General features: G+C 36.0%; 3 protein-coding genes across 3 annotated transcripts; all 3 read left to right on the top strand.

The window, feature by feature from the left end:
- Positions 1-1,115: 1,115 nt before the first annotated feature.
- Positions 1,116-1,340, top strand: PV08_08157 (uncharacterized protein; the record flags this gene model as incomplete). The annotated part of the gene is made up of 1 exon (XM_016382483.1): positions 1,116-1,340. One exon carries the CDS (start codon positions 1,116-1,118, stop codon positions 1,338-1,340), a length of 225 nt encoding a protein of 74 aa, XP_016233186.1.
- Positions 1,341-13,591: 12,251 nt separating this feature from the next.
- PV08_08156 (uncharacterized protein) lies at positions 13,592-14,482 on the top strand (the record flags this gene model as incomplete). Its single annotated transcript, XM_016382482.1, has 1 exon — positions 13,592-14,482. One exon carries the CDS (start codon positions 13,592-13,594, stop codon positions 14,480-14,482), a length of 891 nt encoding a protein of 296 aa, XP_016233185.1.
- Positions 14,483-15,203: 721 nt separating this feature from the next.
- On the top strand, positions 15,204-15,980 carry PV08_08155 (uncharacterized protein; the record flags this gene model as incomplete). The annotated part of the gene is made up of 1 exon (XM_016382481.1): positions 15,204-15,980. One exon carries the CDS (start codon positions 15,204-15,206, stop codon positions 15,978-15,980), a length of 777 nt encoding a protein of 258 aa, XP_016233184.1.
- Between the last annotated feature and the right edge of the window lie 1,205 nt (positions 15,981-17,185).

The raw sequence follows: 17,185 nt of genomic DNA, 5'->3' as shown, positions 1-17,185 counted from the left end.
GGCATCTATAAAATGCAGGCGACTCGAAGGAGAGTCGAAGATTTTCTTAAATCTTAATAAGATTTAGGTTTTTCCTTGAAAATTACTAAAGTCTATATAGTCTTAAGAGAGAGCTAAATTAGACTATAATAGAACTTTATTATTATTATTATTATTAATAATAGATTTCTTGCTAAATATAAAGTGTATATATATATTTAAGGCGACTTATAATGTTTATAGAATAATATATATATAGTAATCCTTATACTTAAGATCTTTCGCGCACTCATGGCTATTATAGCGTTCTTGTTATGTTTCGCTCCACCAAGGGTGTCACTGAATATATCGTTCCTTGATAAGTGGGAAGTATAGGAGGCGAGGTCACTGAGAACGAAGTACTTGAGCGAGTACTAGAGCGAAATGATCATAACCAAAATGTATGGGTATAATCGTGAACGAAGTTGACTATGTAGTAAGGCTATAAAACGACCGTGTATATATATGCTTATGTTGTTGTGTTGCTCTGTTATAGTGTGGTTATGCTAGCCACTGCAGCACTATAACATCACACCATAACACCTTCCTTCCTGATCGGGAAGTCACGTGCGTTAGCCTTGCTAGCAAGGCTGCTTCGCCTGACTTGCCCTTTCTGGTGTCCTATGGTCACGGGTTGGTATGCGGCCTACGGGCAGGCTGACTTATAACACTTTCTCCCTCCTAGACTTGTTTGTTGTCCGCAATATATATAAGATAGGCGCTCCCCTTCCATTCCTCTTTTTTTCTCTTCTTCATGGCTAACCATACAGGCTTTTCGTGTTAAAAAACCGTCCCGTGGCAAACCAAAGTCTTCTAAGCCTCTTGTTTCTTGGTTTGTTCGTCAACACCAGCTTGCCGATTTTATCTCTATCCTCAAGAATATCGCCATGGTCGCTTGCTCGCAGTGCGTGGCTCATGGAGCTGTGTGTTATTACGACCGCGCGCAGTCAGTGAAGTGCGCTGAATATATCTGTCACTAATGTGACTGTGATGAAACCTTCACTTTGGCCGAGTTTCGTAAAGTGGGTAAAGAGAAGAAGGCCTTTTAGCGTAAATCTCGCGAACACTAGCGTTGAATCCTCTGTTTGCGTGTTATAATGACTGAGACGCGTAAAGAGTTGCTGGAGGCAATGAATAAGATGTTTAAGGCCGAGAAGGATCTGGTCTTCGCGAAGTTCAAGTTAGTGAAGAGTGAGGAGTCGTTAGCAAAACTAGAAGAGAAGTTCAGTGTTATGTTGCAGCGCGAGATACGCGCTCTAGGTGTGCTGGATAACCTCTCTAAGGATGGCGAAGTGGCCCTGGGTGACCTTGACTTCGCCTAGGCCGAAGCCCCTATCTCCGAGTCTGTTGACTGGGAAGCCATTTGGTTAAATAATACTTGGTTACTATCTGCTGGGTAAGATTCTCTTTTGGTTCCCATGAATTCTTTTCCTCGCTGTACCCTAACCATTTAATTAGATAGTGCATTTTTCCTTTGATCGATTTGTGGTCTTGGATTTCTTTGATATTGTACATTGGTTATTGGGTTTCTTCATGTATTAGTATCGGTCCTGGTTTAGCGTTCAGTGGTGCTTTTTTAAGAAGTGATTTATGGAAAACTGGATAGATATTTATCCCTCTAGATAGTTTCAATTTAAAGTTCACTGGTCCAAGTTTCTTCTTGATCTTGTAGGGTTCAATCTTGGTGTGATCTAATTTATTCGATGGTTATTGTGTTTTAATTTTTTTTCTAAGTAAGTACACTGTCTCTTTTTTTTTGAAGTCTAGTCCCTTAGATCTTCGTTTATTCAAGTTTTTAACTGTTTTTTGTGATATTTTCTTAAGTTCTTTTTTTAAAAGTCTGTGTAGTGATCGCAACTTTTCAACCAAGATTACTACTTTTTCTGTAATTAGTTTAATGTCTTTAGTATTCTTATTTATTCTTAGATGAAATTTATAGTTTATATAGAACGATAATATTTCTATTGCTGCTGCTTTATTATTAAATATAAACTGCGCTATAGATAGTAGCTATATCTAGTCGTTTTGCTAGAAGTTAATATAACACTATAGATACTGTTTTAGTGTTTGATTTATTCTTTTTATTTACTTGTCACTTTGCGGGTGAAAAGCTATTAATAATTTTTGATGGACTCTTGTGAGGTCTATTAGTGATTACTAAAACTATGATGTGAATAGCTTGTCCTGATTTAAGTGTATTTCTTTTGGTATCTTATATTAACTAAAGATATTTTTGTATAATGTATATACTAGATCTTTCACTGTTAATAATTCCTTATATAGAATGAACTCTATATATTTAGTCAGAATATTATTTATTATAAGTATACTATTAAATTCCACGCCTATGAGAGGTTCTCTAGACTTTAATAGCTTTATAATGAAATCTAGTGCGATAGTGTGTTATGTTTCTCTCGATATTATTGGTGTCTAGAGTAATCTATAGAGTCTATATTATATATATTTTACTTTATAATATATATCGCAATTCTTGATATACTTCGTTATATCTTTCTTGATTTCTTTCTAAGCAAAGTCTCTTGTGACTAGTTTAAGTGTTTTCTTGATACCTAGATACCTTATTAACTTATTATTATATCGCCCTTTAATGATTTCTTCTTTTTGCTTCTTTATTAGCTCGATTTTAATAAGAGTTAGTATCTCTATTTTAGGTGTTATATAGATCAAGACGTCATTCTTTTCCTTGAGTATCGCCATAGACTCTGGTTTAATGTTTTCCATGTAGTCTGGCTATTTACTGAGCGTGTCTACTATCGTGTTTTCTTTTCCTTAGATATAATATATCTTGAAGTTATATAGTGTGAGTGTTTTTGCTTATTAAATCTATTTATGATTAAGTTCTTTTATAGTTGTTTAGTATAGTAGATTCTTATGATTAGTGTAGATCTAAACTTAATATTTAGTATCTTTAAGATATACTCTTTATTTCTTGAGGTATATCATAATGACAAGTAACTCTTTGTTATAGATATTGTAGTTTAATTTTGGCTCTATTATTCTTTTTAAGAAATATATAATTGTTTAGGTCTTACTATTTAGTTCTTTTTACGTGAGGCGGGCTCTAATCGCTTTATTCAATATATTTGTCTTTACCTAACATTTTAGCTCAAGGTTAAATATCGCAAGTACTGGCGCTATTATGATGGCTTTCTTAAGGCGTTTAAATACTTTCTTGCATTCCAGTTCGAACTTAAATGAGACATTCTTCTTGATAAGGTTCATTAAAGGCGCTGCGATCCTTGAAAATCCCTTAATGAATCTTTAGTAGTAGTTAAGTAGTCCGATAAAAGACTATACTTTCGTGATATTTTTAGGTTCTGGCTAGTCTTTAATTGGCGCTATTTTGTTGGGATTCACCTTAATATCCTTATCGAATATAATGTGGTCTAGAAATTAGATTCGTCTTTTATGAAACTTATATTTACTGAGTTTTAATGATAGGTCCTTTTTCTGAAGTTTCTTTAGAATCTTTTAAATATATTGTATATATTCTTTATATATTTTTAAGAATATAAGTATATTGTTTAAGTATATAACTACGAAGTTATTAAGATATTCTTATAGTGTATTATTGATTAGTTTCTAGAAGGATATCAAGGTATTAATTAATTTGAACAGCATAATATAATACTTATATAATCTAAAGCTAGTTTTAAAAGTTGTTATCTATTTATGGTCTTTCTTTATCTATACTTAGTAGTAAACATTCTATATATTAAGCGCGATAAAGTATTTTACATTAAGGAGTTTGTTCTGTAGCTTCTTGATTAAGAATAGTGGGTATTGATTCTTTCTGGTGATTATATTGAGTGATTAGAAATTAATATATAGTCGAAGAGATCTATTCTTTTTTGGGGCGAACAGTACACTATATATTATAGATAACTTAGATAGTTAAATAAAGTCTTTCTTTAAGTGAGTCTCTATATACTTCTTAAGGAAGCTTTCTTTCTTTGGGAATAAGGATTAAAGCTAATCATTATACTTTAGCACTTTCTCTTCTTTAAGCGTTATTTTATAGTCCTATAGTTTATGCTTTAGTAGCGCGACTATATCTTCTCTTTTTTTGAAGATATCTATAAAGTCTTTATATTCCTTAGATAGGCTTTTCTTTTATATTTTATTTAAGGCTCTTCTTCTAGACTATATCTATATCACCCTTTATAGAGATATAATAGAAGTTAATTATTTCTTTCTCTTTATCTTCTTATAACTATAATTTAGAAAGGATAAGATTTCTTCTTTTTAGTTTATTACTAATAAGTGTTCTTTTAGTCACTTTATCCTTAGAATAATATTATACTTAATCAGCATTATATTAAGCTTGACTTACTCTCTATACTTCTCGATCTCTAGATAGATATCATGAATTTTCTATTATATCTATTCGCTATTATACTCACTTAGTGTCTTGTCTATTATAAAGATCGAGTATAGATTCTTTTTTCTTTGCTTATTCAGTTTTACTGCTGTTTTTAGTGATATATAGTCTTAGCTTACTTCACTATTAATCATCACTTAGATAGACTTATCAGCTAGTCTAGCGCTGAAGACTAATGATATTAAACGCTAAGTCTATATTATGTTGATATAGCGTTTCTAAGGCTTTTTTCTATTACGCGAGACCTTTCGCCTTATAATAGGTCCTTCACCTAGTTTTTTGGCGCGTCGCTTATGGTTATATCTCTGTTTTCGAAAACATATAGAAGTATCTCGATTAGTGATTCAATTATATCTTTCACTGTTAAATACGCGTGTATCTTAGGTGCGTAGGCGTATATCATGTTAATATATTATCTTTTGGCTAGTACAAGAACCTTATCCTTCTTATTTATTTCAGGATTATACTCTAGATAGTAGTGTAACGCTTTATTTAGGCAGTTTATCTATTCACACTTTACTAGTCTCCAGAATGAAGTCGAGAACTAGAGATATATTTTTGCTGTCTTGATTATAATAAACTGGTGTAGATTATTCTTATTGGTTTCTTTAGAGGTACTGATTATCATGAGATTCTCTGACTTATATAGTAGGTAATGTGTTTCGCTTTTAATTATATTATGTATGTATTCTTTTTTGTGTAGACATTATTTATCATGATATAAATATAAGGTCATAGAAATCCAGTGAGTATTTAGGTTAATATAGAGACTATACCTTCGAACCCCTTCTGCTGTCTAGACTTAATGATATATTTTTATAATCATAATATCCCTTATCCTTTCCCTCTTAATATAGTGTCTCATTATATCTTGGTCAATCTCTTCTGGGGTTAGATTATCACGTTCTTTGAATGGGAAGAAATAGAGTTCTTCGGTGCCGGTCTAGTGTATATATAGGGCTAGGCCTAAATATCTAAAGTATCGCTATATTGGTATCGGCTTCTTCTTATCTTGCTTTTAAGCATAGTTTAACCTGAGTTCGTTACTGACTATATATATTTTGGGTACTTTTTCCTCATAGTAAGACTAGTTTAGTGTTTTAATAATCGCGTGATAGTATCCATGAAATAACATAATATTATATTTTGGTTTTAAGTTATCTATATTTAGCTCTTTATTGAACATAAAGTTATAATGATCTTCTCTTAATATATTATGTGTATAAATTAGTCCTTTATATATTCCTTTATATTTTGTCATGAGTACTAGGTCTTCTTTATTTCTTGAGTTCTCTTTAGGATTAAACTTTTTATGTTCTGTAGTATACTCCCTTCTATATATCTAGGTACACAGTGTATTTCTTTAGTACTTTGTTACTAGTATTGTTACATTACTATGATTAACGACTATCCTGTATTTTTCTTTATGTTGTGTCTTTGTTATTAGTGTAGCTATCTTCTAGGTGTTAAACTCTACTTAGATAAATGTTTTATCTTTCTCTTAGTCGCTAAGCGTTTCGTTTTCTTTATTAGATTCCTCGTTAAATGGAAAGTGATAGACTAGAAGCATTCCTTATATATTATGTGTATATAGATAAGTTCCTCTAATATAATTAGGTTCTTAATAGATATTCAGGATAAGTATCTATTTTGTTAGTTATTATCCCCGATAGAGATATAGAAAGGCTTTATTCTCTCTCCTTATTTAGTAGTGCGTTTATATTATCACTAGTAGTTTCTCTCTACTTATAAGGTCGTAGATGCCCATAATTTCCTAATTTATCTGGCTTATAATTCATTCTTATAATAACTTGAACGGAAACTGGTATTATTCTTCTCCGGCTAGGTGGATATAAGGTTCCTCAAAACTGCATTGCTAAAAGCATCTCTCTAACCTCAGTGGTATTCAGTCTTATTCGACGTTAGTATATAGGCTGAACATGGCCCTGTTGATGCTATGCTTCTAGTGACAAGTTCTAATTTGCGTAAATCTATATTTAACGCTAATTATTTTATATGGTGGTGGCTTTGTCTCTATTATGGCCACTATCTTAGGCTCTTTCTAGTTAACTTCCTTTCTCTTAGACTTCTTGCTTCGATAATTCTTACACCTTTTTCTGTGAGGGAATTATCCTGCGCCTTACTTATTAAAATAGTGGATAAGATAGTTATTATTGTGGCAGGCTATTTATAATAAGTTTATATGTCTTGGTCGCTCTTTATTAATCTTTTATGTCGTGATTATTTTATTTTATTGATCTTGACTAGAATAGATCTCTATGGTGTTAGTAATCTCTTTATTATTAATTATTAATAGTGATACTGGAGTCGCTCCCTTTATTTGGGTTCCTTCAGAATTCCTCTTCTATGCTTTCTTGGCGCGACTAGCCTGTTCTAAGTTGTCTTTCTTAAGGCTATCTAGGTATACCTTTATTATTTATTGTCTTTTGGATTCTAGATATCTTAATCCTTAGATTCATTTCTTGCTCTTAAGTCTTAGACGCTTAAGTTCTTTTTTAATTAAAGTGTTAACCTTTTCTTCTCTAATATTGGCTTCAATAATATACAGTCCCACAGGCTTTATATTATATTCACTAGCTCTATATTTTAGATTTCTATAGTTATAGTATAGGTTTCTCTTCTTGTGTTATTCTCGCTTCTTATTGAATAGATCCTTGTGTTGAAACTTACTTTTTAGTCATAAAGATCAGCCTTATTCGATAATATCAAGGTTTATTGGGTCACTATAAGATTGGTAATTAATATGCTTTTCCTTGTAATAAGCGCCACTTATCTTGTCATGATACTCTTTCTTCTCTAATTCCAGCTTATATAGTTAGTTATCAATCTTAATGGCTTTGTTAATTAACCCCTAATATATATTAGGCTTTCTTAGCCTTAGCTCTTTCTTAATAGTATCTTTTAAGTCTATATAGAAGGCGACGATAAACATATTATTGTCTTAGTCTAGTTTGACCTGAAGCCTTTTAAATAGAGTATAGTATTATATAGCTAACCCCTTTTACTTGAGTTAATAGATTTATTAGGCCATGGCCTGTTCCTTCCCTAGTGTCCTAAATATCTGCTTAAGTCGTTCTATAAATATTGCGAAGCTCGAGAAAATGATAATGATTTTTAGGTTCTTTTGCTCTTTAGGAGATATTATATAATTTATCATGATAGGTTTAAATCAATAAAAGGCTAATTCTCTTATATAAAGTCTCATGAATAAGACCTTGTCTTTATGGGTGATATATTTAATGCGGTTTAACTTGAAGGTCGCGATAAGTTGAGTGATAAATAATCCTAACTTCTCACGAGATCTATAGAATATATCAACCTTGATGTCATTCTTGCTGTGATTACTATAATTTCCGTAACTAGAGATAATAATGAAGGTTGGTTCAGGTGTTGGCGCGCCTAGTGCAGCGAACCAAACCGACCTGGTAGGGGATGGTGAGCGGATAGGAGCTTTGGAGCTAGATATCGCGTTAAATACTTCCAATCAAGAGATAGTTAAAGTGTTACATTTCGCTTCACTAAGGGTGTCACTAAATGTATCGTTCCTTGATAAGTGGGAAGTATAGAAGACGAGGTCACTGAGAACGAAGTACTTAAATGAGTACTAGAGCGAAATAATCACAACCAAAATATATAGATATGACCGTGAACGAAGTTGACTATATAGTAAGGCTATGAAACGACTGTGTATATATATGCTCGTGTTGTTGTGTTGCTCTGTCGTAGTGCGGTTATGCTGGCCACTGCAGCACTACAACACCACACCACAACACCTTCCTTCCTAATCGAGAAGTCACGTGCGCCAGCCTTGCTAGCAAGGCTGCTTCGCCTGACTTGCCCTTCCTAGTGTCTCGTGGTCATGAGTTAGTATGCGGCCTGCGGGCAGGCCGACTTGTAACAGTTCTTTAACCTCGAAATCTAGTAGATCGATATTATTAATATTTTTCTTAACTTATTCATGAAAAAGAAGGTCTATATTAAGTATTCTTAAGGTTATTCTAGGCTAAGAAAGATTTTACACCTTTTAAAAGCGCTTTATAATTTAAAAGAGTCTCTCTTACTATGATATAATATATTCACTACAGCATTTAAGGAATTAAAGCTTATAGAGATACTAAATATTAACTATCTATTTTATAACACTAACTTTTTAGTGTTCTTTTATATAGATAATATTATAATTCTCTATTATAAAAGTAAGAAGACTTTATTTTATTAATTTATAATTAAGTTATAGAAACATTTTAAGTTTAAGGTTATGAAAAACGCGAATTAATTCCTTAGAATTTATATCTTATAAGATTATAATAATAGAACTATTTACTTATTACTTAACTTATATATTAATAAAATTATAGCTAAGTTCTATATTAAATAACTTAATTATTTACTTAATACTTCACTATTAACTAGTGAGTTATAATCTTATAAAAGATAAGCCTTATTGTAAGAGATTTATATATATTAATAATATATTAAATTTATCTTATTTATCTTTTATATAACTAGATTAGATATCGTCTTTACTCACTTTAAACTAGTATAATTTCTAGTTAACCTATTAAGTGCACACATTAAGGCCATAAATAGAGTAATTATATATCTTTACTATATAAAATACTTCTCTCTTATATATAATAATTAATTTAATTAATATTTTCTCTATATATTAAATATCTTCTTTATCAATAACCTTAAAACTAGAAGAAGCTCTAATAAATATATCTTAACACTATTTAAAGGGCTTATTAACTAGAGATTAAGAAAGTAAAAGATAATTATAATATTTTTTATTAAGGCAGAACTCCTTACTCTATTTAATGCGATAAGCGAAATAATCTAGTGGAGAAGAATGTTTATTAATATTAATTTAGACTTAAAGAAGACTTTATCACTTCTCTCTAATAATTTGTAGACTATTTAATTACTAATTAAGAACGAAAAGCTATTTATAAGACTTTATTATATTAATATTTATTAGTATTGACTTAGATAAGAGATTTAACAAGGATATATTAACCTTAATTAAATATTAACAAATAATATAATTACTAATGACCTTATAAAGGCCTTATTAAGGTAAAAATATAAAGCTTTTATTAAGTAACTTAATCTTACTAATATCTAAGAAATACTATTCTAATGTTTTCACATTAATAATAATAGTATTATTTTCTAAGAAGGTATATTAAATAAGGCTAAGTTATAATAGGGTTATTATAATCTTTATACTTACGCTAAACGCCTTCGCGAAACTCTATCGCCTAGAACACTTCTTTTATAAACCTTATAACACCATAAATTCACTTACTTTAGTCACTTTTTCGCTATATTATAGTTCTTAGAATAAAGGAACTAAAACTTCTTGATATAAGGATATCAGCTCTCAACGAGAAACTCATTAATTATCGCTAATATCTAGAAGAAAAGTCTCTTTATCAGAACAAAAGAATTTTCATTTCTTTACTATATAAATAAATAGAATAGTAATCTTCTAGTCCTGAAGATTAGACTTATTAATATATTCTATTTAGCTCTTAATATCGCCTAGAACTAAGTATTATATAATAATTATAAGTCTAGTTCTCGATTTCGTTTAAGATATTTATTAGTTAATACTCTAGTAAAGCCTTATCATTATAAGGCTGTTTAACTAAATATATCTAAATACATTAGATCTTTACGCGTATTTCACGCCTTAAGTATTTATATAGTAAAAAGTATATCTTGCTATACTTTCTTTATCACAATACTTAATATATCGAAACTAAATCTCGAGCCTTAATCAATAAAATCAATTATAGTCACTCTTTTTAAGTCCTTAGATTAGAATAATTAGTTCACTTTCATTAAACTATATATTAAATATTGAGGGATATAGAAATATATTGATCTCGATATTAGTAATCTTTTTACTTCAAAGTATCCATTTATTCTGAACTTATAAAACTTATATTAAGATAGTTAAACTTTAGAATAATAGTAAATAAATCTTCGCTTTATAGAGCGATAATAAAAATAGTAATATAAATAATATAAAGATAAACTTAAGGCTATTAATGCCCTAGATATTTAGATAACAGAAATAATCTTAATTAATCTTATAATATATCTAAAAAAAGAATACTCTCTTTATATAATACTTTAATAACTTTAATAAAGATTTACTTTTATAAATAGATCTAAAGAACTAGATATATTAACTAAATAAAAAAAAATGATCAAGACCTTAAAGACTTATTAATATATTAATAATTAGCTAGATAAATAACTTAAGACTTATAATAATATAAGCTATCTAGATATACTAATTATTATAGAATATTCTCTAATTTATAAATTTTTATAAGCAGTAAAATCACTTAATAAAATCTTTACTATAATAGAGAATATAAAGTTACTTAGTGAGAAGTTTATCTCTAACTTTTATAAGTTAATTAAGTTCTTTTAATAACTTAATAATCTAGATAAAGACTTTAAAAGAGGCTTTATTTACTTATATAATTTATTTATATTCTTTAAAGACTAAAAGACTAATAACTAATCTTTAATATATAAAATTTATAATATTTCTTAATAATATACTTAATATTTTTATATTATTAAGTTAATAAAGTCTTAAGATTAGAAACCTAATTCTATAAGATAAGTTATTTATAAGAAAATAAAAAAGAACTTTATTTATATAAAGCGATTTAAGCAAACTATAAAAAGAGTCACTAACTTAATATCTAAGTTCTTCTTCTTCTTTATAAAGAAATAAGAAAAGAAGACAATATTTATCGTGATAATAATTTACTTAGAGTCTTTATACTTAAGGTTAATTAATAAGAGCTTATATAATAAATAGATTCTAAACTTAAGATTTAATATTTATATATATTAACTAAATACACTAAACTATACTTCTTAATATTCTTCTTATTCTAATAAGATACTAACTTATAATGTTAATAAGTATTTAATTAAGTTAATTAAAATAATCACTATTAATATAATATCTTTTATAAAACTTATTTATATTGTTTTAATAGGGCGCTAAAGTCAGACTCTATACCTCCACGTGAGAGCGCCTAAGAACCTTTTAAGTGAACAGAAGAGCCAACATAGAGACGCAGCAGGTGGTGAGAGTGCAACGTGTAGATGAGTCACGGAGTGGAAGAAAGAGTATGAGGTCCCTGCTGAAAGATTCGCGACCTTCCGCACACTAATTGTTGACCAACACTACACAACAAGCCTTTAAGTGGCGCCCTCTCCCTCTGAATAATCGAGGGTCATAGGTTCATCATAGACGTGACATAGAGATAAAATAGCTGGAACACTTGAGTATAAGAAGGCAAGGTAGTGGTCTCTCTGCTGAAACAAAAAGAGTAAACCGACAAGAAACCAAGACTGGTTCCCCTGTGTTTACCTATTATTTACTCTGTGAGACACCTACAATATACCTAAACACCCCCTGACCAGCGCAGTAGCGTTTTCATATACCCTCGCAAGGAGAACCAACAAAACTAGGCGGCAACTACACTCTTAGAAGATAATTTAGCACAGAAAGAATACCTCAAGAGAAGCTACATAAAAATAGGAATACCAAATAAGCAGCAACAGGAACACAAGAGAGTCTCTACAGTGTCGCAGCACTATCAAAGACAGCTTAGCGAGATAAAGCCATTCAAGGAAAGCGATCTACAAAGGAACAGCACAGAAAACACAGTAGCAACGCCGGTGAGTTAACTGAGAGAACTATAGTATACCGCCCTTATCGCGAAGAACTTCCACACCCTAAGCTATAAGGGCTTGACAAATAGGCAAACGATTATGCAGCTACCATAGACAGAGCAACAGCTCTCCGAAAGAGAATGTGCGGTGCCAAGATGGCGATAAGAGCAAAGCTAAGGCGCATGTGTGGCGCACATAATCCGCAGGAGAAGTGTAACGGCACAGCAACAAGTCAGCTTTTCCTCTGAGGACATGCAGAGGTTTTTGCAGCTAGAAGTCGAAGTTTATATCTACGTAGTCCTTTTAGGAGCTAAAATAGACAATAAACAAGAGCTTAACTAACTAACTAACTAATTTACAGACTATTTAACTGCTAATTAAGAATAAAAAGCTATCTATAAGACTTTATTATATTAATATTTATTGATATTAGCTTAGATAAAAGATTCAACAAGAATAAATCAATCTTGATTGAATATCAATGAACGATATAATTACTGATAGCCTCATAAAGGCCTTATCAAGACAAAAACACGAGACTTTTATTAAGCAACTCAACCTCACTAACATCCAGGAAATACTATCTTCATGTTTTCACATCAATAATAATGACATCATTTCCTGAGAGGGTGTGTTGAATAAGGCTGAGTTATGACGGGGTTATTATAACCTTTATACTTGCGCTGAACGCCTTCGCGGAACTCCGTCGTCTAGAACGCTCCTTTTGCAAACCTTGTAACACCATAAATTCACTCACTTTAGTCACTTTTTCGCTATATCATAGTTCTCAGGATGGAGGAACCGGACCTCCTCGACACAAGGACGCCGGCCCCCGACGAGGAACTCATCGGTCGCCGCCGATGCCCGGGAGAAAAGCCTCTCCACCAGAACGAGAGAATTTTCACTCCTTTGCCATATAAATAGATAGAACAGCGACCTCCTAGTCCTGGAGGTCAGACTCGTCAATACATCCCATTTAGCCCCCGACATCGCCTAGAACTGAGTGTTGCACAACAACTCATATCGTTTCGTAGATCTATCAGTTCGATGCTTTGACAGCCCCAGTGAGCGAATCTGGGGTCTCCGCGATTGCAGAGTGAATTAGTTGTATTCTCCCTCATCGACATCCGCAACGAGAGAGGGTGTGTGGGGTTGAGTCGGCAGTTCCTCAAATACAATATACGGTAATGGTACAATCTCGTTGGGGTTAAAGCACCGAACCCCACACAATCAGCCTCGTCCAGACAGGGGGTGGGTAGTGACATCTGCTCATGCTCCTCCCACCCACTTGACCTGCTTCTCCAAACCGCCAGATGTCAGAGAACTCTTCATAATTTAATACCTTGTTCCTTTCCATAAAGCTAGAATTAACCAAACATCTCCTGCTTCGATACATCTACTCACACTCTCCACGTCTCTCAACCAACCTCAACCATGACTCTCACGCGCGTCCTCCTCATAGGCGCTTCCGGTAACCTGGGAAGTCTGATCCTGAAGTACCTTCTGTCGTCTCCATCGAACTTCGAAGTCACGGTGTTGACGCGGGAGTCGTCGACTGCTCAATTTCCGTCCAAGGTTGCCGTTCGCAAGGTTGCAGATGACTATCCACCCGCGCAGCTCGTCGAAGCCTTCAAAGACGTTGACGCCGTGGTCTCGGCGATCTCCATGACCGGCATGCACGAGCAGTACAAGTTCATCGACGCCTGTCTTGCCGCCGGCGTCAAACGCTACTTCCCGACCGAATATGGGCTCGACGACCTTCCCACGTGGCTCACGGATCTGAGACCCATGTTCAAGATCAAGCACGACGTCAGAGACTACGCCATGGCCAAGGAGAAGGAGGGCCTGGAATGGACGTGCATCATCTGCAATGTGTTTTTCGAGATGGGCGTCCGCTCCGGCTTCTTCCAGTTCTTCTGGCCGGAGAAGAGGGCCGTCATCATCGGCGGCGGTGAGACCAAGTGGGTGGCTACGACGCTGGACACGTGCGCCCTGGCCGTGGTCAGGGCCCTGGAGAAGGACGAACAGACCAAGAACAAGCTGCTGCTGGTTCAGGACTTCACCACCAGCCAGAAGGAGATCCTGGACGCCATCGAAGCCAAGACCGGCAAGTGGCAGGTCGAGGAGATTCCCTACGACGAGTGGTTGGAGGAGACCAAGCAACAAATCCGGAGCGGCGACAACAGTGCTCTGGGGAAGCTGACGATGGGTGCTGTTCTACCTGGTAGCGATTGGCAGGACAGACCGGAGTTTGCCAACAAGTTGTTGGAGTTGCCGCCAAAGACGTTCGAGCAGGCCATGAAAGATGCATTGCAAGATGTTTGATCTTTCTCTTCGTGGTCTCCTGTACAGTTGTAAGCTCCTTTTCCGTCTTACCTGCTTACTGATATCATAAATACCTCAGGTATGGTCGAGAAACCAATTTACATAAGACGTTATAACTCACACAGGGCAAAAACATGAATAAATCCATCTGCATTGCACGTTCGCTCTCGCTATTTCATGTACAGATTGACTGTTCATTCTCTTGTCTCAATGGCGTGGACAATCGAAGCTCTGCGTCTCCGCCTTCTTCAACATACAAAGGGGAGCTTTGTCAACGCATCCGCGAAATTTTTACCTGTCTCTCCTTGTTGTCGACAAGTGTGCCACACTGTTGTCGTCGCCGAGCTTTGCCTTGAAGTGAAGCAATGTACTACTTGCTCTTTCTTATTGGCATGGTGTCCTGGCCTGCCGAGCGTTATGGCATTGGCCTTATTTGCCAACTGGACAACGTATAGAGGTGAAGTATCATTTTGAAGATCTTGCGTGCCCTTTTGTTACCTCCTTCGTTCTCATTACCCGTGGCGATACGTGTCGCTGCTTGCGTGGGTGTTTCCTTCTCTTCCTCAAGATCTCGTTCCTTGATCCATTCTCCCGATGTGCACACTGCAATATGCGCGCTGCTGCTCCTCTTGTCTCTGTCTCTGTCCCTGTGCGCGGCTGCTCCTAGTTCAGAGTGTTCTTCTCATACGACTCCTCGTCCTTGTTCCCTTGACTCTTCACCATGTGGTCCGACGCCCCATCTTACCTTGAGCCTCCTCAAGTCGACGCCGGAAAAGAATTTGTCCAGATCTTCGTTGGGAAGCAAACGAGACCTACCTACTGCCACAAAGCGCTCATATGTGCCTGCTCCCGCTTCTTCACCTGCGCATTCCTCGGCACTTTCAGAGAAGGACAAGAAAACAAGATGAACCTCCCCGAAGAAGAGACTCGCCTGTTCGAAATCCTCCTCGAGTGGCTGTACGAGCGTCCCTTGTCCCTTGACTCATACATGCGCGACTTCAGTGTCGAGGCCGACGAACTCTGGCTCGACGTCTTCTACATGGCCCACCGCCTCGCCGTCGACAAGCTGTGCGCCGTCGCGCTGTACGAGCTCCACGACATGTTCGACGGCTATGCTCCCGCTGTCGCCCCGAGCACCGGCTTCATCGACAAGATGTACGCGACCGATCTCCTGCCTCAGTTGAGGGAGTACGTCATCAAACACACCGCCTTCTGGGACGTGCAGGATCGGTTTCTCCAGGTCGACCACCTCCGCCTCCAAGACTCTCCCGCCACCCACCCCCTCTTCCGCGCCGGCCTGTACGCTGCAAACGCAGAGTACAGAACCTTGCGAAGCGTTCGCGTCCTCTCCCTGCGCGGCGCAACCAACAACACAATCTCGCACCCGGAGGACTTTTGCCGTGTCTGGGGCAAGGACTGGGCCAAAAACAGGTGCGATGGCAGATGTTTCGTCTCCAAGGAGACACTGATCGACTTGGAGCATGTTTATCCCCATTGAATAAGGGGTGTTTCACACTTTTGGCCGTTGGCGTTGGGGGCGTTGGAAAGGGCACGAGCCAACAAGACAAAAGGTGGTGCCGAATAGAGAAGTTCTAATTGCTTGACCTTTCACGTTTCAGTGTCTCTTTTCATCGTAGACGATAGCCACAGAAAGCGCGTCCATTATATCGCGGTGACGACGATGGCAATGGTGAACCTTCGATATTGGACAAAGCAGTCACCCGTGGAACAATCGTGTAGTAATCGCCGTATCTCTGGACGTGCACCTCGAGTTGAGGTAGCCGCCAAGTCTGGTTTTGAGATCTCAGATAGGTGAGTCTCGCTGTTGCACTTACCTAGGTACCTGTAATCGTTTCTGACCGGCGTTCTCTGACAAAACAAAGAGCAAAGCGTGAGTCGTTAGGGTGTTGTGCATTGTCTCGCTGTGTAACACTGCGACACATTGAGCTTGTTCTCAGGGATGTTCGTCTGGGAGTCAGGACATGTCCAACCACATCTTAGGGGAGACGTTCATCCATGGCGGCGCAACGCCTCGTACACACGTACGGTGCGTAAATTGATTGACGTCCCGTCATGACCCCTCGTAAAGATATGGACGGATGCCCATTCACCGTCCATTGGTCACATATGGAAGGACGGTCGCTCCAGTATCACGATGCAGGGCAGGGTCTGTGGGCTCGACGTTTCCCTTTCGTAACACATTCACATCCTCATCACATCCATATGACTCAGCGTTCTCTCCTCTAACAACGTGACGAAATCAGTCCATATGTCTGGGTTGCTCTCTCATCTCATGAGATGCTACGTTCAGTCGACACGTTTAGACGTTCTCAAATGTCGAGACAAGAGGTTGTGCAGGGACCCGTCAGTGTACGTCTGTGGATCGACTACGATTATTTTAGTTTGCAGGGTGTGGGTTGAGAAAGCGAGGCTACGCTAAACCCGTTCAAGGACCCCGGGCCAGGTACGGGTTATGGATTTATTGCTCGAGGTACCTCTGTTACTTGACCTCTATTACTTGACAACGAAAAGGTAAGGTTTCATTTGCAGTTTGGTCGTGGAGATTGAGCGAAGCCGGCATTGACCTGGGCTTCAACTGAGCTCTTAAGCTGAGCATCACTTAGGCATCCTAAGCACTCTCTGAGCAGATATCCCAGAGAAAACTCTCCTTGTCAGCAACCTTCTCGGCACCGTTGGCGCCCG

This window comes from Exophiala spinifera (genome assembly GCF_000836115.1).
Source record: "Exophiala spinifera strain CBS 89968 unplaced genomic scaffold supercont1.6, whole genome shotgun sequence".
NCBI classification, from domain to species: domain Eukaryota; kingdom Fungi; phylum Ascomycota; class Eurotiomycetes; order Chaetothyriales; family Herpotrichiellaceae; genus Exophiala; species Exophiala spinifera.
This window is presented reverse-complemented; position numbering and strand designations above follow the sequence as displayed.